This window comes from Nerophis ophidion, linkage group LG17 (assembly GCF_033978795.1).
Source record: "Nerophis ophidion isolate RoL-2023_Sa linkage group LG17, RoL_Noph_v1.0, whole genome shotgun sequence".
Classification (NCBI taxonomy): Eukaryota; Metazoa; Chordata; class Actinopteri; order Syngnathiformes; family Syngnathidae; genus Nerophis; species Nerophis ophidion.
The window spans coordinates 24,559,676-24,582,478 of record NC_084627.1 but is presented as its reverse complement, the minus strand read 5'-3'; the positions used below and the strand labels follow the sequence as shown (position 1 = coordinate 24,582,478).

General features: G+C 39.6%; 1 protein-coding gene across 1 annotated transcript in view; it reads left to right on the top strand.

The window, feature by feature from the left end:
• LOC133536658 (lipoxygenase homology domain-containing protein 1) overlaps positions 1-22,803 on the top strand; it is a 101,886-nt gene that overhangs the window by 29,726 nt on the left and 49,357 nt on the right. The window contains 11 exon segments of the mRNA XM_061877278.1: positions 2,644-2,767; positions 2,851-3,101; positions 3,173-3,308; positions 3,380-3,540; positions 3,642-3,728; positions 3,793-3,928; positions 10,838-10,992; positions 11,065-11,225; positions 14,728-14,804; positions 20,052-20,248; positions 20,312-20,504. Of these exon segments, the coding sequence (XP_061733262.1) occupies positions 2,644-2,767; positions 2,851-3,101; positions 3,173-3,308; positions 3,380-3,540; positions 3,642-3,728; positions 3,793-3,928; positions 10,838-10,992; positions 11,065-11,225; positions 14,728-14,804; positions 20,052-20,248; positions 20,312-20,504 (1,678 nt within the window).

The following is a 22,803-nucleotide window of genomic DNA, read 5'->3' as shown; positions in this document are numbered from 1 at the left end:
AACAAGATGGCGTCGCCCGAATGCGTCGAGGGACTCTTGGTAAAGATGGAACATTCGGCAAAAATACCGGACAATTCTGCAAATTTCATGGCTGGCTTACAGCGTGGTCACTCCGGGATCACTTACGGCCGCCAGACAATTCTGGATGTGGATAGATCGGGCCGTTTTGGACTGAATGACGCGTGCTTGCTAGACCGGCTAGCTAGCATGGGAATACTTTGCCGGCTACATCCAGCGGCCTGTGAAGCAGCGGAGTACATGTGTTGTCTGTCTATTTATGAATAATGCAGACGAGGAGTGTTGGCTGAGTTCTTAACGTTTGCTTTCAGAGCGTGCATATCACAACATACAAGATGCCGTCATGGCGACACAACCTATACCGGGCTACCGCGCATGCTCGTCACTCCTGTTGCATGCTGAGTAGGGTAGTTCTTTTTTTCCCTGGCTCATAACATCACAATGTAGTACCATGTATATGCATTCAGTTTATCAAAGCACCAAGCAAACAATCGGAACATTCCCATCATATCAATTCCTAGATATGGTGATAATTATTTTAAGTGCACTACGCATAATAAACACAACATTATTCATATTGCTACTATGGATAATTTGATACAAAATTCCCTAAAACAGCCCACTACCTATAATAAAGGTTTTTTAAACATAAGATCCCTGATAAAAAAAAATGTTTCTGCTGTTACCTCAGAAATTGCCTGTTCAGATTTGTTATGATTGTGGCTCAGAGATTTGTATGTAGATTATATTTATTTTCCATAACAAACAGGATAACTTTAATACCCTGGCAGTGGCAATAAGCTTAAATGTTTGTATTTACATTTTTTGAGTTGATTTTCATAAAATATGCTATTTAACTGCTACTGTTTAACAAGGACTGATTTAAATTGTGTTTGCACAACAAATGTTTTGGCGCTTTTGTTCATGTAGGAGAATATTCCAATAAAGGTGCACTACACACTACTTTTGAATTCATTATTGGGCTTTGCGTATACAATGCAGTTAATCGCGATTAATCGGAGAAATAGTGCGATTAACTTTGATTACAATTTTTAATCGTTGCCCAGCCCTAATATATATATATAAATGTGTATATATATATATATATATATATATATAAATGTGTATATATATATATATATATATATATATATATATATATATATATATATATATATATATATATATATAAATGTGTATATATATATATATATATATATATATATATATATATATATATATAAATATATATATATATATAGCGACCGGAATGAGAATCAGCACCTCCAAGTCCGAGTCCATGGTTCACGCCCAGAAAAGGGTGGAGTGCCATCTCCGAGTTGGGGAGGAGACCCTGCCCCAAGTACAGGAGTTCAAGTACCTAGGAGTCTTGTTCACGAGTGGGGGAAGAGTGGATCGGTGCGACGTCTTCAGTAATGCGGACGTTGTACCGATTCGTTGTGGTGAATAAGGAGCTGAGCCGGAAGGCAAATCTCTCAATTTACCGGTCAATCTACTTTCCCATCCTCACCTATGGTCTTGAGCTTTGGGTCATGACCGAAAGGATAAGATTACGGGTACAAGCGGCCGAAATGAGTTTCCTCCGCCGTGTGGCGGGGCTCTCCCTTAGAGATAGGGTGAGAAGCTCTGCCATCCGGGGGGAGCTCAAAGTAAAGCCGCTGCTCCTCCGCTTATGGAGAGGAGCCAGATGAGGTGGATCGGGCATCTGGTCAGGATGCCACCCGAACGCCTCCCTAGGGAGGTGTTTTGGGCACATCCAACCGGTAGGAGGCCACGGGGAAGACCCAGGACACGTTGGGAAGACTACGTCTCCCGGCTGGCCTGGGAATGCCTCGGGATCTCCCGGGAAGAGCTGGACGAAGTGGCTGGGAAGAGGGAAGTCTGGGCTTCCCTGCTTAGGCTGCTGCCCCCACGACACCTGACCTCGGATAAGCGTAAGAAGATGGATGGATGGATGGATGGATATATTTGTATATATATATATATATATATATATATATATATATATATATCTATGAGATAGGCTCAAGCGACCCCGAAGGGAATAAGCGGTAAAAAATGGATGGATGGATATATATATATATATATATACATTAATACATCCATCCATCCATTTCCTACCACTTATTCCTTTCAGGGTCGCGGGGGGCGCTGATACCTTTCTCAGCTACAATCCCTCGGAGAGCGGGTTACACCCTGGACAAGTCGCCACCTCATCGCAGACATATATATATATATACATATATTTATATATAACAATACATATATAAGAAATGAAAAAAAACTTGTAGTCTTTCAGGGTCTTTAGATTTGTACATTATAAATGAGGCTTTGCCAAATTACTTCTCCCCCTGGTAGTCGACAAGCTTTTCTCTCCATCACTCACACACTAGGTGGAGAGACACCGCTGTGGCACCCATGAGATAAAAATCAGTTTAATTTCGAGCAAAATTACCATTTTTACAGTGCGCATTGTAGCGCTGTGTAGCATTGTATTTCCAACATAAATTAAGACGTCTTCTGTTTCGTCCATCAGTATTTTCTCCCTAAATTACTGCATTTTCTCGCTTTAAACACATGCTGACATTCTGGTTATCTGTTCAGGTTACAATCGATGACATCGGGAATAAAGAAGTGTATGAGTTCCCAGTCAATCGCTGGTTTGCTATGGATGAAGATGATGGTAAAATCCAGCGAGATGTACTGGTTGGATCACTGCAGCCATCGGGTTAGTGTACCCACTTATCCACTACTGAAAGTCACAGCGATGTTACGATTAAAAATGATTTTGTGGCTTTTTACCGAGTACAGGAATCGTATACAATGTACAAGTGATGACTGGGGATGTGCGAGGGGCGGGCACCAATTCCAAAATACACATGGTTATGCATGGCGCTAAGGGCTTGAAGAACAGTGGTAAAGTCTTCTTGGAGGGCGGTGCTTTTGAGCGTGGTCTCATCGACATCTTCAACGTGGAAATTTGCGAACTGATCAGCCCTCTCAGCAGGATTACCATTGGTCACGACAACGGCGCAGTCGGTGCAGGATGGTACTGTGAGAAGGTATAAGGATTTTTTTTTGTTTTGCCCTCGATTATCTTTATCCATTCACCCATCATTTGCTTCTTGTCCAGGTGGTGATTTATTGTCCCTTCACGGGGATCGAACAGACATTTCCTTGTGGGATGTGGCTGGATGAGGATGAGGGTGATGGACTCATTGAGCGGGAGCTCTATGAGATGGTTTCCCTTCGGCAGAGGAAGCAAAAGAGTGAGTGGACGAAGACACACCCGGCCGGCTATTAAAACCAAATCGATTAAGTGCTCAATTTTGCACTTTAGAGTTCCCATGGTCACTGTGGATTTGGACTTCAGATGTGAAGGGTGCTGGAACGGATGCCCAGGTGTTTTTGCAGATCTACGGAGAGAAAGGCAAATCGGATGAGACCAAACTGGAAAATAACTCTGACAGTTTTGAACAAGGCCGCCTCGATAAATTCATGGTAATCTCTCGGATTATCCAGCACAGTACAGCAGCGAGTGATGAAATTACTTTCATGGTTTAATCTTGTTGCTTCAAAATTTTGGGGGGAAATCCTCGTAGGTGGAAATGCCTGACATTGGAAGACTGCTAAAATTACGCATTTGGCACGAGAAGAGGCATCCGTTCGCCGGCTGGCATTTAGGAAGGGTGAGGCCCAACAGTGTGGAAGTGTTTGGGCACGTTCAGGAATGTTTCTTTTTTTTTTTTTTAGGTTACTTTGCTGAATACTTTGACAACGGAGAAATACTCATTCGAATGTGGCCGTTGGCTCGACATCAACGAAGACGACAATGAGATTGTCCGAGAGCTGCCGGCGACTGGAGCCCTCTGCAAGGAGCCGCTACCTCGTATGAAACTACAGTATAGATCCAAATAGAAGACATTATTTTTTTCCCTAGACAAAAAGTTTGAGAAGATTTTTTTTATTTTCAGAGAGTTAGAGATTTACCGTACTTTCCGGGCTATAGAGCGCGCTTATAGTTAAGCTGCACCCACCAAATTTTAGAAGAAATAAATATTTTTTTCAGCCCTTTGAGACACTTGTGATTAAGGGCTATATAAATAAACGTTGATTGATTGATTGAAATTAGCTGCACCAGACCACAAGCCGCAAATACATATATCGGCACGAAAGATTTTTTTAAACCTTTATTTACTGTACACACTTGAGATGCGCGGATAGGGAATTATATCATCCGCAACCACATCACCAAAGTTGTCATCCACCCGCCGTCCACCCGAACCAACATTTTATCAGAACCGCAACCGCCCGCCCGTTGAAATACATCAGAGGTTGGCCACCTTTACCACTCAAAGAACTATTTAAACCCGTTTCACAGAGAAAAGAAGACAATGGGAGCCACTTACGTTCTCGCGAATATCCAAAGGTGTTTATCCTTAAGACATGAATAAGGGCGTGCTGTGAAGCCATTGTCTTTGACACCTTCAACATGTACAAACCGATTGTTAGTCCAGCAACATGTTGTATGCAGCTTCCGCAATCACACGTACAAGATTGAAAGGCATACTGGGTGACACAGAGAACACTGATGGTTATGATACAAACAATTTTAACACTCTTACTAATATGCGCCACGCTGTGAAGCCACACCAAACAAGAATGAAAAACACATTTCGGGAGAACATCCTCACAGTAACACAACATAAACACAACACAACAAGGTTAAAATAGTCAGGGTGAGTCATGGATGCAATGGGTTCTGGGTATTTGTTGTGTTGCGTTTATGTTGTGTTACTGGGAGGGTGTTCTCCCGAAATGTGTTTGTCATTCTTGTTTGGTGTGGCTTCACAGTGTGGCGCATATTACTAAGAGTGTTAAAATTGTTTATATCACAACCATTAGTTTACTCTGTGTCACCCAGTATGTATTGCAGACGTGCGCGTGTGTCTGCGGAAGCCACACACAACATGTTGCTGGACTGACAAGCAGATTGTACATGCCCCAAAAGACGACAAAAGCCACACACAACATGTTGCTGGACTGACAAGCAGATTGTACATGCCCCAAAAGACGACAACGCCAATGGCTTCATAGCACACCCTAATACTTAATAACTGGGTGACTGCCGGCAGTCATTCTAGAGAATGTTTGCGTCTCCTATTGTCTTCTTCGTTTTGTGACACGGGTCCTAAATGGCTCTTTGAATGGTAAAGGATACCAATCCCTGAACCATGTATATCAAATATCTCCGAATGGTTCAACCGCCACCCACCCGAATCTAATTAAAATCGATTTTTTCGTCTTGTCACCCGCCCGACCCGCGGTTTATCCGCGGACTCCGCGGATGAGACCGCAAACCGCGCATCTCTAGTACACACCTTAATTGTTTCCAAACAGCGCCTGTCATGTGGCAGTAAAACGACTGATCAGACAAAATTGAAGTAATCCTCATGGACCCACAATTTGCTGAAGCCAGCTCTTTTATCACCTAAACTAGGGGTCGACAACCCGCGGCTCCGGAGCCGCATGCGGCTCTTTCATCACTCTGATGTGGCTCAGCTGCTATAATGCCAACCCCAACGACTTTTCCGTGAGGTTTCCGGATTTTAGTGCCTCTCTCAGAAATCACCCGAGGATAACATTTTCCAATTTTCACCGGGACTACAATACTGAGGGTGTGCAGTGATGACAATGTCTTTAACCCCCTCTACAACATGTCGTCCCGCCCGCTTTTACATCACGCGATCTGCGTATCGACTGGTAATTTTTTGTTCAGCCTCTGTTAACACACAAAAGCGACTGCAACGCATACTTAGTCAACAGACATACAGGTTACACTGAGGGTTGTAATATAAACAACTTTAACACTCTTACTAATATGCGCCACACTGTGAACCCACACCAAACAAGAATGACAAACACATTTTAGGAGAACATCGGCACTGTAACACAACATAAAAACATAAGAACAAATGCCCATAATTCCATGCATCCCTACATTAGCACCAAACTCCGCCCCCTCCAACCCCGCCCACCCCAACCGACACACAAAGGGGGTGGGGGGATTTGGTGCTAGCGGGGTGTATAATGTAGCACGGAAGAGTGGGATGCATGGTATTCTGGGTATTTGTTCTTTTATGTTTATGTTGTGTTACAGTGCCGATGTTCTCCCAAAATGTGTTTGTCATTCTTGTTGGGTGTGGGTTCAGAGTGTGGTGCATATTAGTAAGAGTGTTAAAGTTGTTTATATGAAAACTCTCAGTGTAACCTGTATGGCTGTTGAACAAGTATGCCTTGCAATCGTTTGTGTGTGTCAGCAGAAGCCTCCTACGACATGTGAGTGTGCTGGCAAACTGATTGGACGTGTTATAGAGGGCGTCAAAGGCAGCACCTTCATAGGTTGCCCTTATTATTGTTAATCGAGGGAAATTCTGCAAATATTCGCGAGAATGGTTGATCTGACATTCGGTAGTCTCTCGGAATATTCGGGAAAGTTGGCAAGTGTAATGCTGTCAAGCGGCATTCATAAAAAACTTGCGGGCCCCACTATCATCAAATTTTCATATCAAGGTATGAAAATACCTTGATATGTCTGAGACCCCTGGTTTATACATAGCACAAAGTAAAAAACAACAACTCTGTACGCAGTGTTATTTCATTTTAAATTTCCAAAGAGTTTTGTGGCTCCCATTGTTTACTTTATTTTGTGAAATGGGTCAAAATGGCTCTTTGAGTGGTAAAGGTTGCTGACCCCTGACCTAAACAGACTCAATAACTCCACAGTGACATTTTGGTCAATTTGTGAAACTAAAAGTATAAAAAAAAGAATGCCGTTGTAAATTAAGAACTTACACAGACACTTGTAACTGTGTTAGCATATTTGCTAATGATAACATTATGTTAGCACACACAAATGTGCATGAAAACACTCCTACAGACACCACACATGAGATGATCTAGAAAGTGTCAATTGTTTTAGTTATAGTGAATTAGTGTGAATTATATTTATATAGCGCTTTTCTCCAGTGACTCAAAGCGCTTTACATAGTGAAACCCAATATCTAAGTTACATTTAAACCAGTGTGGGTGGCACTGGGAGCACGTGGGTAAAGTGTCTTGCCCAAGGACACAATGGCAGTGACTAGGATGGCGGAAGCGGGAATCGAACCTGCAACCCTCAAGTTGCTGGCACGGCCACTCTACCAACCGAGCTATACCGCTATATATTGAAAAACTTACAAACATTGCTTAAGGTGATGAATAATTTTGAGCAGAAACACTATAGACAAGGCAAGAAACAGGAAGTATATTTTCAACCCACAATGAGCAAACTCATCCAAAAGATGGCGCAATAGCACAAACAATAACGCACCTTTTTCATATCTCTGTCAGTGTTGAAAACTATGTGTTGAATACAAAACATTAAGACAATTAGTGAAGAGAAATCAGTAATTTCTTTTGGTCTATATATATATATATATATATATATATATATATATATATATATATATATATATATATATATATATATATATAGATAGATATATATATATATATATATATATATATATATATATATAGATAGATATATATATATATATAAATATATATATATAGATAGATATATATATATATATAAATATATATATATATATATATATATATATATATATATATATATATATATATATATATATATATATATATATATATATATATAGATATATATATATATATAAATATATATATATATATATCTATATATATATATATATATATATATATATATATATATATATATATATATATATATATATATATATATATATATATTGGCCCCCAGATCCCTTTCTTATTGACCAATACAGCTCCCAAGTCAAAATAATTGTCCAGGTCTGCCTAATGGTGTAATGGCACACACTTCTGCGGGTTTGGTTCCTGGACGGGATTGGGTCATGAAAGGAATCCGGTGTAAAAACTAATGCGTTTGACTTGCTTGTCTAAAAGTGGAAGTGAAAAAAAAAATAACCAGGGATTTTACAAAAGATTTCTTATTCCCCCCCAAAGCTTTTTTTCCTGTCACTCACATTAGGTAAAAAAGATGCTCATTTTTTTCATTTTTTTCTCATCGAAATTAAAAACAGCAATTTTTCCTGTGATTTCCTTATCAGGGTAACTTGGGGCCCTAAGCAGAATTTTATTTTGAGGCCCCTTCCATCACATTACAATTTCTTTCCCCCACACCTTTTTATTTATGTCATATAAAATTTTAATCAAACTTGAATTTAATTTGATGCATAAATTGGCAGAACCCCGACCAAGTACATTCATTTTTCAGCCTAGCACTAACACTATGGGAGAGAATGATAGTGTCGTTATATTCTTAAAAAATGGCGCCCCCATTGATTGTAAGCACAGCATGTGTTTTGCTTTTATAGAGGCATGGCCCTGTTCATCATAGATAGAATTATCCAATATCCAAACTTACAAAAATAATTGTCGTCTTATATTTATTGTATTATGTCTGAATTATTGTTGTAGTTACATTGTATATTTCGACTTGAAATAACCACTCTTTCTCCTCAGTTTACCATGGAATGGCTTAAAATGGTAAACCCTTTGAAAGGATTGTGCATGATTTACATAAATCCATCAGTCTGATCCTTTCAATCCTTCATAAACAAGGACAGCAAAGGTCATTGAGTGATCTTTTTGCTGTAATCGCTTTTGTGTTCTTCTTGACAAGATGACATGTCGCTCTGAATTTAATCAATATTGTATTTTCGATACATGTTTAATACCCCTTTTAGAAAGATAAGGAAAAAAATGACCAAATTAATAGTTATTAAAAAATAATGTTGTCAATATGAGTGGAATAAAAACTGGTACACCTTCATGAAAAAGGAAAACAATAATCTTGGCTACTTTTCGATGACTCAGCTTCATTGATCACCATTATTAAAATTCTGCATCATAACATCTTTAATTTCGAGGTTACTAACTTGCCCAACCTTGCCGACACTTTTCGGAGCTGGATTGTATATATATAAATACCTAAAGCCATGAATATAAGACGGCCCATTCTTTTTGAGACTTTTAGTTCAAGAAACGGCCTGATTTCACTCAAACCACTCAAACAAAGGTTGCACATTAGCTAGAAGCTAATTAGCTGTGGCTAGAAGTCTTATGTACTTTGACATTGGTTACCTATGGGTAGTGTTGCGCGCAACCAGTTTTACTCTCAGGGAATAAAAGACACTGGTCAATCCCAAATTCTTTTGGATGACATATGTGTTGAGTAAGAAGGACCACCGAGATAGAACAGTACTTGGCCAAGTTTTACTATAGCTTTAGGAGACGAGCCCAATGTGATAAATGCAGCATCAAGAAGCGATCTGAAAATCAAACGGAAAGAGTCAGCTTAATTAGTATAAAAACAGCCCCCTCCCGACCAGAAAGAAATACATCCTTATTGCTCTAAACCAGGGGTAGGGAACCTGTAGCTCAAGAGCCAGATGTGGCTCTTTTGATGACTGCACCTGGCTCTCAGATAAATCTTTGCTGACTTTGCTTAACACGGTAAGTATTGAATAATTCCGCTGGTAATCAGTGTCAAAAATAACGTTCAAAATATTAAACATTCTCATGAAATGTAATCCATCCATCCGGTTCTACCGCACCGGTTCAAGAAGTTGCATTAATGGTAAGAAGAATTTTATTTATTATGGTTAGCTTCAGAATAACAATGTTATTAACAAGAGTAAGGGACTTAATATACTCTAAAAATGTTGGTCTTACTTAAAAATGCACGCATTTAGTTGTATTCCGTCTTAAAAAAAATATTATAAGGCTGTCACTGAAATACTTTTTAAAATATTTGACTTGTATGGCTCTCTCAGCCATAAAGGTTCCCGACCACTGCTCTAAACTGATAAGGTAAAAAGGGAGTACATTATACTCCCGATACACATTCCAGCGCCTTTAAGGTGAAACACAGAGTTTAATAGCGAACAAAAAGGAAAAAGCACAAAGTGTACACATGGGAAAATATTAGCTGCTCTAAACATGACTATGAATTAAGAAACAACTCTTAAAAATATATGTATTCTCCACAGTAGCAATGTTTCATTTTACTGTCCCTGTCAAATAAATTGATAAATAAAATCTCTTAACTTAAAGGGGGCCTATTATGCAAAATCACAATTTCTTACCTATTGGAAACTGATTTTGTGTATTTGCTGTCTACATAAGTCCTGAAAATTTTAAATCAAACCAAGGAGGCATGGTTTGGAATTTGTGACGTTTATACCCAAGTGTGACGTCAGCAGATTCCTCCATATATGGTCGAGGTTTACCTGGAGAGCTTTTAGTCAATAAGTTTCTTATTTTTCCTCTTTGGTCAGAAAGCGACTTGAAGACGGTCTGTAAAACATAATCAATGCAAAATGTTAACAGAAGAGCAAGTATTACATATTATGTAAAGGTGGATCATACCAAAGACTATTACCTCACTACTTGATAGTCAGCATCAAGTGTTGAAATTGGGGGTTAAATCACCAAAAATGATTCCCGGACGCGGCCACCGCTGCTGCTCAATGCTCCCCTCACCTCCCCGGGGGGATCAAGCGTGATGGGTCACCACACCTAGTGTGTGTGTGACCATCATTAGTACTTTAACTTTAACTTTATGTAGACCACAAGGAAGTGTTTTAAATGTAGGAAAAAAAATCATAATATGACCCCTTTAAGAAAATAACATGAGCATGTGAGTTAATAGCATTTTTTGTCCTACTAGTAATAAAGTATCGTGTCACCATCTGCACCGGTAACGTCAGCGGAAGCGGCACCGATGCCAGCGTCTTCCTCAACATCATCGGGGACCTCGGCGACACCGGGGAACGACTCATGTTCATGAGCAAAAACAATGTCAACAAGTTCGAAAAGGGCAACGTGAGTAATTAGTGTTGTGTTGCAGTGTTATTGGTGTCGATGTTTTTTTTTTTCTCTCCCTTCTTCCTTCAGCATGACGAGTTTCTCATTGAAGCAGTTTTGCTGGGCCGCATCCACAGGGTGCGAGTCGGACATGATGGCCGCGGCGGCGGTTGTGGTTGGTTCCTTGATAAGGTCATGGTGAGGGAGGAAGGCCAGCCGGAGTCTTTTGCCACAGAGTTCCCATGTTACAGGCAAGGCTATCATTATTCATGCATCCATCCATTTTCTACACCACATGAGTTAAAGGCCTACTGAAACCCACTACTACCCACCACGCAGTCTGATAGTTTATATATCAATGATGAAATATTAACATTGCAACACATGCCAATACGGCCTTTTTAGTTTACTAAATTACAATTTTAAATTTCCCGCGGAGTTTCTTGTTGAAAATGTCGCGGAATGATGACTCGTCTATCGAGTGACGTCACGGACTGTAGAGGACATATTAGCGCCGCACTACTTGCGGCTAAAAGTCGTCTCTTTTCATCGCGCAATTAAACAGTATTCTGGACATCTGTGTTGCTGAATATTTTGCAATTTGTTCAATTAATAATGCAGAAGTCACAGTAGAAAGATTGAGTTGGGAAGCTTTAGCCTTTAGCCACACAAACACACGGTGATTCCTTCTTTAAAATTCCCGTAGGTGAAGCTTTACTATGGATCAGAGCGGTCAAGCGAACATGGATCCCGACCACTTGTCAACGGGCAAGTTTCGGTGAGAAAATTGTGGTAAAAAGTCGCCTCTTACCGGAGATCAGCTGAGCTTGCGCTGTCCATGCAGCTGCCGTTGACTTCCATCAGAGACTGGCCTCAAGACACCCGTGGACACACCCCTCCAACTATCAGGTACTATTTAATCTCACTAAAACACTAACAACACAATAGAAAGATAAGGGATTTCCCAGAATTATCCTGGTAAATCTGTCTAAAAACATCTGAATCGCTCACAATGCAATCGCCTTTTTTTTTTTTAACTTTATTTTTATTTATTTATTTTTTTCTAGTCCTTTGCTATCAACATCATCATCCACAAATCTTTCATCCTCGCTCAAATTAATGGGGAAATTGTCGTTTTCTTGGTCCGAATAGCTCTTGCTGCTGGAGGCTACCATTAAAAACAATGTGAGAATGTGAGGAGCCCTCACCCTTGTGACGTCATCGTCTGCGACTTCCGGTACAGGCAAGGCTTTTCCATTAGCGACCAAAAGTTGCAAACTTTATCGTCGATGTTCTCTACTAAATCCTTTCAGCAAAAATATGGCAATATTGCGAAAAATCAAGTTTGACACATAGAATGGACCTGCTATCCCTGTTTGAATAAGAAAATCTCATTTCAGTAGGCCTTTAAGTGAACCACTACTAGTTTTCAATGAGGGCCACATCGCAGTTATGGCTTCTTGTAACATAAACTATACATGAATAATAATGTATAATCAATAGCCTCATGATATTACTAGGGATGTCAAAAATAACAAGTTAAGTAATGTGATTAATTATAAAATATGGTCCTATAATCAACGTACACATACGCAGATTAATCACACAATTTATTTTGACCGTATATGTTCTTTTAACTTAAATGCCTACTGAAATTAGATTTTCTTATTTAAACGGGGATAGCAGGTCCATTTTATGTTTCATACTTGATCATTTTGCGATATTGCCATATTTTTGCTGAAAGGATTTAGTAGAGAACATCCACAATAAAGTTCGCAACTTTTGGTCGCTAATAAAAAAGCCCTGCCTTTACCGGAAGTAGTAGACGATGTGCGTGTGACGTCATGGGTTGTAGGGCTCCTCACGTCTTCACATTGTTTACAATCATAGCCTCCAGCAACTAGAGCTATTCGGACCGAGAAAGCGACAATTTCCCCATTAATTTGAGCGAGGATGAAAGATTCGTGGATGAAGAAATTTAGAGTGAAGGCCTCCCAAAAAAAAAAGGCGATTGCAGTGGGAGCGATTCAGATCTTATTAGACACATTTACTAGGATAATTCTGGAAAATCCCTTATCCGCCTATTGTGTTGCTAGTGTTTCAGTGAGATTAAATAGTACCTGAAAGCGGGAGGGGTGTGGCCACGGGTGTGTTGACGCCAGAGTCTCTGAGGGAAGTCACGCAGTTGCAGCAGGATAAAAGCTCCGCTGATGTCCCCAGTAAGAGGCGACTTATTACCACAATTTTCTCACCGAAAACTGCCGGTTGGCATGTAGTCGGGTACCATGTTCGCTTGACCGCTCTGATCCATAGTAAAGCTTCATCTTCCGGAATTTTAAACAAGGAAACACAGGCTGTGTTTGTGTGGCTAAAGTCTAAATGCTTCCCACCTCCATCTTTCTACTTTGACTTCTCCATTATTAATTGAACAAATCGCAAAAGATTCAGCAACACTGATGTCCAGAATACTGTTTAATTGCGCGATTAAAGCAGACTACTTATAGCTTGGATCGGGCTGGAAAATAATGTCCGCTACAACCGGTGACGTCAAATGTACACGTCATCATACGTTTTCAACACGACACTTCGCGGGAAATTTAAAATAGCAATTTAGTAAACTAAAAAGGCCGTATTGCCATGTGTTGCAATGTTAATATTTCATCATTGATATATAAACTATCAGACTGCGTGGTCGGTAGTAGTGGGTTTCAGTAGGCCTTTAACCGCGGATATTTACTTGAAGGGTGGCGTGGATGGTCATATGGTCTGATCATGTCAATAAATAAACTAATGAATAATAATACATATAATATAATAATATAATATAATATAATACATAATAAAATCATCTTTACACTCATCAGTGTAAAGATGAGTGAGGGAACTCCGACTGTACAAATAAGTGACGTGCATTTAAGTAAAACTTTTAAAAAAGGTTCCTGTATCACATTCTAACAAGAAAATTGCATTTGTGTCCAAATGTTGGGCTTTTTTTTTTTTTTTGGGAGAAAGATCATTTAAATTACACAAGCGAGTAAGAATCTGTAATTAATCATGATTAATCGAAATTTCAAAAATGTAACTAATCATGATGGATATGAATTCATAACTGTGATTCATCATGATTCATATAAATTCATAATTGTGACCAATCATCATTAATTCAAATTGAAAACTTGGATTATTCACATTGATTAAAAAAAACAAAAAACTTTAATGGGACCTGTGACCTCCCTGCTTGGCACTCAGCATTAATGGTTAAAATTGGGGGTTAAATCACCAAAAGTTATTCCCGGGCGTGGCCACTTCTGCTGCTCACTGCTCTCCTCACCTCCCAGGGGGGTGAACAAGGAGATGGGTGGAATGCAGAGGTCAATTTCTGTGTGAAAATCATTTGTACTTTAACATTTTAACTTTAACCACCCAAGCCACCAACATGCTGTATTTCCAAACAAAAGTCCTTAAGGAGCCCTCATAAGTGTTGTAAATTGGCCCCTGCTCATTTTGGACAGCTCTACAGTTGCATGCCGATAAGGAGTTAGGCAGGTGATGGATAGGTATCGCCTTACAAATAGGGGCTAAATGCACAGCAGTCAGACAGCTGTCTCCTCCAGTAACTGGAGCCAAGCTGCATGTCTGCAGTGCAGTGTTACATCTGGAAAAGTGTTGTGGCATTCTTGTGTATGTTTTGGGTAATCTTGTCATCATTTGATGGATGAAGATATTTGGTTTAATTAATGTGTCTCAAATCAGGTGGTTGGACCGCAATGAGGATGACGGGCAGATTGTCCGCGAGTTGGTTCCAGCCGGAGATGGCCTGCGGCTCTTTAGTGAGTACTTTTCAGGAAGCGAGTCGCTATATGTTATTGTTTTTTCCGTTCTTCCAGGTCGCTGTGATTGATGTGGCATAAAATGTCTGAATTCACGGCAGCTTTTTCAAAAAGTTATAAAACAAGTTGTTTTGAGACTTATTTTCCTTCAATAACGTTGAACCAACTTGAGATTTTATGAATTTTCTACCAGTGTTTTTAATGAACCTTAACCTCAAAAATAACATTTTAAGAACCAGTGGAAAACAAATACTGTATTCTGTTCAGTTCAGTTGAATTCTAACATGCATACGATGCAACGTAATCATCACATACTTCCAGTTGTCTCATTACAGCACATCCGAAAAGGAGTAGGAAGAAGTTGAGCTTATTTTGTAATACCTCTTTCCATACTACAGCCATTTCATCCCGATTCCTTGTTCTCTGTAACAGAACGGTGAATAAATAATTTACCATAGTAAGTAAACCAATATTACATACATAAATACTATTTATCTTAAAAAATTAAATAAAAAAAGGGTTCAAGATGTTCATCATAATTGTTATTCTGTGTATTTTGTGAACACTTGTGGTTTGAACAGTCTCTTTAACAGAATCATATTGGTGCTTTGTTTGATTTATTTGATAAATCCATTACATGATTTAATTCCACATACTGATATATGTTAAAGGTTTTAGGTGTTGTACAAGCATATAAATGTTTTAAATTAGATTTTCCTCTAAGGTTATATTTGGCATTTTTTTTTTAGAATAATTGTTGTACATTCTTATAGTTTGCTTTGTACATCATTTTAGCTGTTTGCAAATGCACCAAATCGTTCAATTTCAATATTTGTGAGTCAATAAATAAAAGGTGTGTATGTTCTCTATATCCAACATCATGTATTATTCTAATTGATCTTTTTTTTAAGACTGTTAGTGAATGAAGCGCACATTTGTAATTGTTTCCACCATATTTTTACACAATGACTCAGATATGGTAACATTAGCGAGCAGTAAAGAATATGGACTGATTTTTGGTCTAGAACACATTTTGTATCCGATATTTTACTCAAAAGTAGACAATTGATGGCAGTAAAAGCACATACTCAGAGTTCATTGTCAAATTAATATACGGTTTTATTAACTATGCCTAATTATAGTAAAAGGTAATTATAAATACAGAAAGAAACACCACCTAAGGCTTTCTTATTGTCCACAATCTTCTCACAAGTTACAAACATTCTCGGTGTATTTTTTTATGCTTGAAAAGTGTTTTCCTCTATTAAACATCCATTTACAGTATTTCTGGACTATCAGCTTTCCAGTAAATACCAATATTTGAAAAAAAAAAAGTTTTTTTGTATATTAGCTACATATATATAGGGCTCAATCCTTGCCCCAATCTTATTTGCGCTTTACCTTCTCCCCCTTATTTCTATTTTTAGGAAGTATGGTATTACATTTCATTTTTATGCCGATCTATTTTCCCATGGCACAAAATAACAGTTCAACGTCTCATTGACTGCCTGCACGACATCAAAGCCTGGCTTTCAGCTAACTTCCTGAGCCTAAATGAAGACAAAACAGAAGTTATGTTGTTCGGCGGTCCAAGTTGCTCTCCCTCCCCCAACGTTGACCTCGGCACTCTGACCCCGTATCGCAGCGACTGTGTCACAAACCTGGAGGTAAAGTTCGACTCAGATTTTAAATTTGAAAAACAAATCAGCAGCGTCGTTCAAAAAAGCTTTTATAAATTACGCCAAATTGCGAAAGTGAAATCGCTTCTATCAGGACATGATCTCGAGAAATTAATCCATGCCTTTATCTCGAATCGTTTAGACTACTGCAATGCATGTATGTCGGCATTAGCCAGGCCTCCCTCGCCCGCCTGCAGGTCGTGCAGAACTCTGCTGCTCGTCTGCTAACACAGACCCGCAGACGTGAGCACATCACCCCTATATTAGCGTCCCTTCACTGGCTGCCTGTGCGTTATCGAATCAATTTTAAACTCCTTCTATTTGCTTTTAAATGTCTAAACAACCTCTCGCCAACATATCTCTCCGACCTCCTTCAGCCTTACTGCCCCACTCGATCCCCAAGATCAGCCGATCACTGCTACTGACGGTCCCTGACACAAGGCTGAAGCTTAGAGGTGACAGAGCTTTCACTGCTGCTGCTCCCAAGCTCTGGAATGACCTACCTTTGAGTGTTAGACAAGCCTCCTCTCTTCCTGTTTTTAAATCTCTCTTAAAAACATACTTTTATTCCTTGGCTTTTAACACTGAGTGATATCCATCCTGAAGTGCCGCCCCATTATACACCTGCTGTGAACCTGTTTTTATGTTTTATTTATTTATTTTTTATCATGTTCTGTTTGTGTTGTCTTGTTTGCTCGGTTCTCGTATTATGTTTTAACCTGCCCATTGTACAGCACTTTGGTTACCCCTGTGGTAAATTTTAAATGTGTTTTATAAATAAAGTTGATTTGATTGTGAAATGAGATGTTTACAAAGAAAGAGTTTGTAAATGTTTATTTACATACTTTATATGTTTCCAAATGGTGCCTGTAACATGTGATGAATAGGATTCTCCCATTTTTTAATAAGGTTCAAGATGTTTATCAGGATTCTTCTTCCTTGTACTTTGTAAACACTTGGATTTGGAACAGTTTCTTAAAATGTATCATTTTAGTACATGGTTTGATTTCTTTGCTTAATCCATTCCATATTTTAGTCGGTAGCGAAAAACATCCAAAGATTAGCCGCATCGTTGTTAAAGTTGCAGGGTTCAAAAGCTTGGGGAAAAAAGTAGTGGCTTATAGTCAAGAAAATCCGGTTCGTTCCAACAAATGTGTAGCCTAACTTAGCTACAATAACATGAGTTAATTAATTCACTTCAACAGGAATCAGATATAGGTCTGAGCTATGCAGGACAATGGTGCTGTTTGAGCAGTGTTGGGTAAGATACTGAAAACCATTAACTAGGTACAGTTACTAGTTACTTTATTTCAAAAGTAACTCAGTTAATAACTCAGTTACTTACACCAAAAAGTAATGCGTTACTGTGAAAAGTAACTATTTAGTTACTTCTTTTTTTCTTCTTTTTTTTTTAAGGCTCCCATTAATACCCTTTAAGCCTTCATTTCAGTACTGTTATTGCACTGAATATTACAATCTGTTGATCAACTTGGTGTCAGAGTTAGTTGGTGACGAAACCCAACATGCAGAGAAGGAGGGAGGCATTTTGCAGGAAAACATGATTTAATTAAAATATTAGAATAAGAGCAAACAAAATGGTACTAACAAAGGACGCGCACGAGGCGGATAACAAACAAAAGGGTCTTTAGCATGGAAGCTAACAAGAAACAAAGAGGAGCCTAGCGTGGAAGCTAGCGGGTAGCAAACAGGAAAACAGAAGTCGTTACTTGTAGAGTGAAAACAAAACAGAAGCAGGGAGCAAAAAACAGTAAGCTACAGACAGATACCGAAATATAGCTTACCGCTACGCTGCTATGACTCGACATGAAACGACACGACAGAAGCGACAATACGGAAGTCATCGACAAGACAATAATCCTGGGCTGCCTGTTGGACAAAAGCAGGTACAAATACGAGCGGGCTGATTGACACCAGGTGTGGCCAGGTGCCAATCAGCCGCGGCTTAGGAGAAACAGCCACAGGGGGAAAAAAAACAGGAAACAGACAAAATAAGAGCGCTGACAGGAACTAAAAACAGGAAATACTAAATACACACGGAGGAAAAACTAAAACACGAACAAACTGTCAGTGTCAAACCCGACACCTGGCATGCATTTGCATCACTGAACTCTGCTAAGCAATGTGGTCTACGTACAACACACAAAGACAAAGATATGTTTCAAAGGGCCAATTTATTTTAGGCCAAAACAAATTGACAAAACTATTTTAAATAGCTGCAACATAACATAACAAACAGCATAATAACATGTCACAACATAGCTGTAAACCTGGCTTCACCCAAGGAAGGCACACATGACATACACATGCCTAACCAGGCATTTTTTTCTCTCTCAAGGAATTCAGAAATAAAATCATGTCTTCCTAAGATCAACACTGTACTGAAGCTCGGAACAGCATTTCCCCAGTTTTAGTTAAGAGATATGGAAAGATTGGCCTGGCCCACTAAGATCCGTCTTTATGTTTGTGAATGTTATAGTCTATACATTTAGAGTGATGTGATAATCAAACACTCTAGAAGTCTAGAATGAAAGAGTATATAAGAGAATTGATAGAGTGTGTGTACCTTCAGTGCTGAATGATGAGCAGAGGCAGAGTTTACAGTGTTTTCTTTAGCTCGCTTTCCATGTTTATGTACTCACTGTCCACTGTGTCCAGCTGCCTGAAATCGGGTGACTCCAATGTAGAAATAGCCTGCATGTCTTCTAGCACATACTCTGCATATCAATGTAGTCCTGGCTAGCAGTCCCTCCGTTAAAATCCAGCCGCTGTTGGAGGTGGAGGCGAAGTGCGTCTCTCTTTACTAGCTTTGTCGAAGCATGTTACTTTCGTAGCTGTTTCAGCAGATTTGAATTGCTGTTTTGGGCAGGAGATGAGATTGTTGATCCAAGACACAACTTACATTGAACTAAAATGTTTTTTTCTTTGTGCTCAACAAAAGACAAGTAGTGAGAATATCTCCATGTTAAGAAACTCGACTTCTGGCTCCACCATGATGTCTTGTTAGTATACAGAGACACGGTACCCTCCGTCCCCCTGCCTCCACCCCCACAAAGCCTGCCTCTTCTTTTCCTTGTGACACAGAAGGACGACACCGCAGTGCTCCAATAAAATACACTCGGATATTCTGTTTCTAGCTAATACTACATAAAAAAGTACGTAAAATAATGCAGCAACGCATCATGTAGTAATGGTAACTGAGTTACGGAATATAAAAAATAACGCATCAGACTACTAGTTACCGCGGTTACTTTGTAACGCGTTAGTCCCAGCACTGTGTTTGAGCAATAAAGAGTTGATACATTGTTGCATGTGGCTGTTGCTCCTTCATCTACACAAGAAACAAACATAGGTTTAGATTAGACAAATGTAATTGGGGAAAATGACGCAGATTGCTTAAAATGAGCAAGGAAGATGCGGGCTTTGGACAAAGTTGCGAGACTGCGTGCATCATTTGCCATAATTGGTTGAATTAGTGTGAATTTTTGCGATCGCAACATAGCAGATTCCTGGATGGACAGTATTTTTAATTCAAATACCACTCCTGCAGATATCAGCTACCACATATCCATTAAGACGGGCAGCGTGAACGGGGCCAGCTCAGACTCCAGGGTGTTTGTCAAGCTCTACGGGGAGAAGGGCGACACGAGCAAGATAACCCTGGCGGTCTCAGACAATGATCTGAGGAACTACTTTGAAACCGGTCGCACTGACATTTTCACCATAGAGACCTATGACATCGGAAAGGCAAGTTTGCAGAATCGCCACTCAATTCTCTTCTGGAAAGTTCAAGAATTTGTGTGTTTGCAGGTCAACCGCCTCCTCATTGGCCACACCAACGAAGGCCTGAGAGCTGGCTGGTTTCTGGACAGCGTTCAGATCTCCGTGCCGGTTCAAGGGATGCAGTACATGTTCCCGAGTCATCGCTGGCTCTGCAAAGATGAGGCTGATGGAAAAGTGGAGGTGGAGATCTATCCCAGCGAAACCCTGGACATAGAAAAATGTAATTACTGAGCTGACAAGAAGGCCAGAGGGTCTTTTGTTTGGTTTAGGAAGATGTTCTTTAATGTGGACAGCCATAGCCCCCACTAAACTCAACACCAAATTAATACACAGTAGAAAAAGTCATAATTCACCATAGCAGCCTAATTCACTGTGTCATCAACGTGATAACCTTCATCCAGCAACATAACACTCAACAAGTACAGAAAAAATGCAATGACTACAGTAATCCCTCCTTTATCACTCTTGATTTGTTTGTGGTAAATTAATCAAATGTTTGAATAGAACGTAAACACCTGTTTATGACATTTAAAATACCGTTTTGAATATTATGAGAGACCTCTAAACATTAAATAACACTCTTAACCTCTTAAGGCCCGAGCTGTTTGTTTACTTCAGGCCTGCAGGACGTTATTTTGCGGCCCCCACCTTAATATGAGAGTTTAATGTTAGTGTGGCCCGTGAGTTTTATATGAATGGCGCTTGACAGCGTTGTGTTATTTGGGTCCAAAATGGCTCTTTTAACGTTCTGGGTTGCCTACCTCTGCGTTAGTGGAAAAGCGGCAAATAAGTGAAAGCGACAGAGACGTTGCCATGGAGACAAGGGTTTTTTTACGTGCCCGGCTGCAGTCACACCGCGACACCTGTCCGTCAGTAATAACAGTCCCTGATAACCTGGACCAATTCAGACCGTTGTTTGTTTTTTTATTGTTTAATTTGCATGGCCTCACATGATGGACATGACATATATTTCTATATGACGCCGGATAACACTCCGGGGCCGTCACTTTTTTACGCTTGCTATCCTGGTACTTTCCTGGCTATTATGCGCCGACCGCCGTCTTGCTGTAGGGACTAAAAGCGGAACGACACACATTGCGGAAATAACATTATTCTCCGTGGGTCGGCTAAATACAAATATATTTCACAACCCCAAACATGTCTTTTTCAAAGCCTGCAGTGAAGAGAAAGGTTGGTGATGAGTAAAGACAATTCCAGGAAAAGTGGTAGACGTAAAATTTCTTTGATGAGCACAGGGACACTCGACGTCTCTTATTTGCACAAAGAAAGTTGCGGTGCAAAAGGGATACAATTTGAAACGTCATTATACAACTAGACATTCTGAGGAGTATGCAAAAAATGTTTTAAGAAACCTTTTCTTGCGGCCCAGCCTCACCCGGACTCTGCATCCAGTGGCCCCCAGGTGAATTGAGTTTGAGACCCCTGGTTTACATGCTTTTTTATTTCTCTTTGCCATTTGGGCTTATTGGACCCTAATTAGAATAAAAACTAAAAATCATCCTCTGATATGATGTACTTAGTCCATAAGTACACAAACGTATACTTCATGTTTGGTGACATGTTAATTATTTTTTTTTACACTTTTTTTTCCAAATTCCATTGTATGCCAGATAGTGGTATAAGTTTCCACATAAGCAGCCATAAGACCCCAATTCAGTAGTGTTCACAATTTCTGAAATAAGACCTGAATGGTGCTGTCCACGCATGTGGCCACTAAGGCCTTTAGGTTAAGGCACCTTTACGCTCTTTTAATTTAATATAGTAATGCTGTCAAGACGTGGACTTTGGTGTGATTTGTTTTCCCGTGGTGCAAAGCGACTGGAGGTAAAAACATGATTTTAATCTTAACTTGAAAAAAAAGGAACAAACGAAAGGCTCTCTCAGCAAAGGTTCAAAACGTGGCTAAGAAAACAAAACTACCACAAAGGCAAAACTATGGACATAAAACAAAACTTGCAAACTATGGCATGAATAAAGAAAACTTACTTGGAACATGAAAAGAGCATGAAAAGAGCAGCATGGATCATCAGCATGAATAACAAGGGTGTGGGGAGGGTGATTTCGCCAGGCTGACTGCCTGGCAACTACAGGCCTAAATAGAGGTGACGTGATTAACAACATGTGCGCGAGTCCAAATGAATCAGGTGCGAGACATTAGGACAGGTGACAACTAATTGGTTGTCATGGAAACAAAGCAGGGAGTGAAAAAACAGGAAGTGACAGAGTGCAAAAACTAAACAGAACATTGTCAAACTCAACATGATCACCAAGACATGACGAATGCTGCCTGAGACTGAGCCAATCTGTGGCCACGATACGAAAGAGTGCGGTCTGATTTATTTGGTAAAATGGCCAATACTACTGTCAGATTGATATTTTTTAGTTTATGCATTGATATGCTTGAAAATGCTTAATTTAAGCCAAAAATATCTTTGAAAAATCCATGATATAGTATAGAATATTGAGGTAAGATGTGACAAGGGACAACTGTACTACTC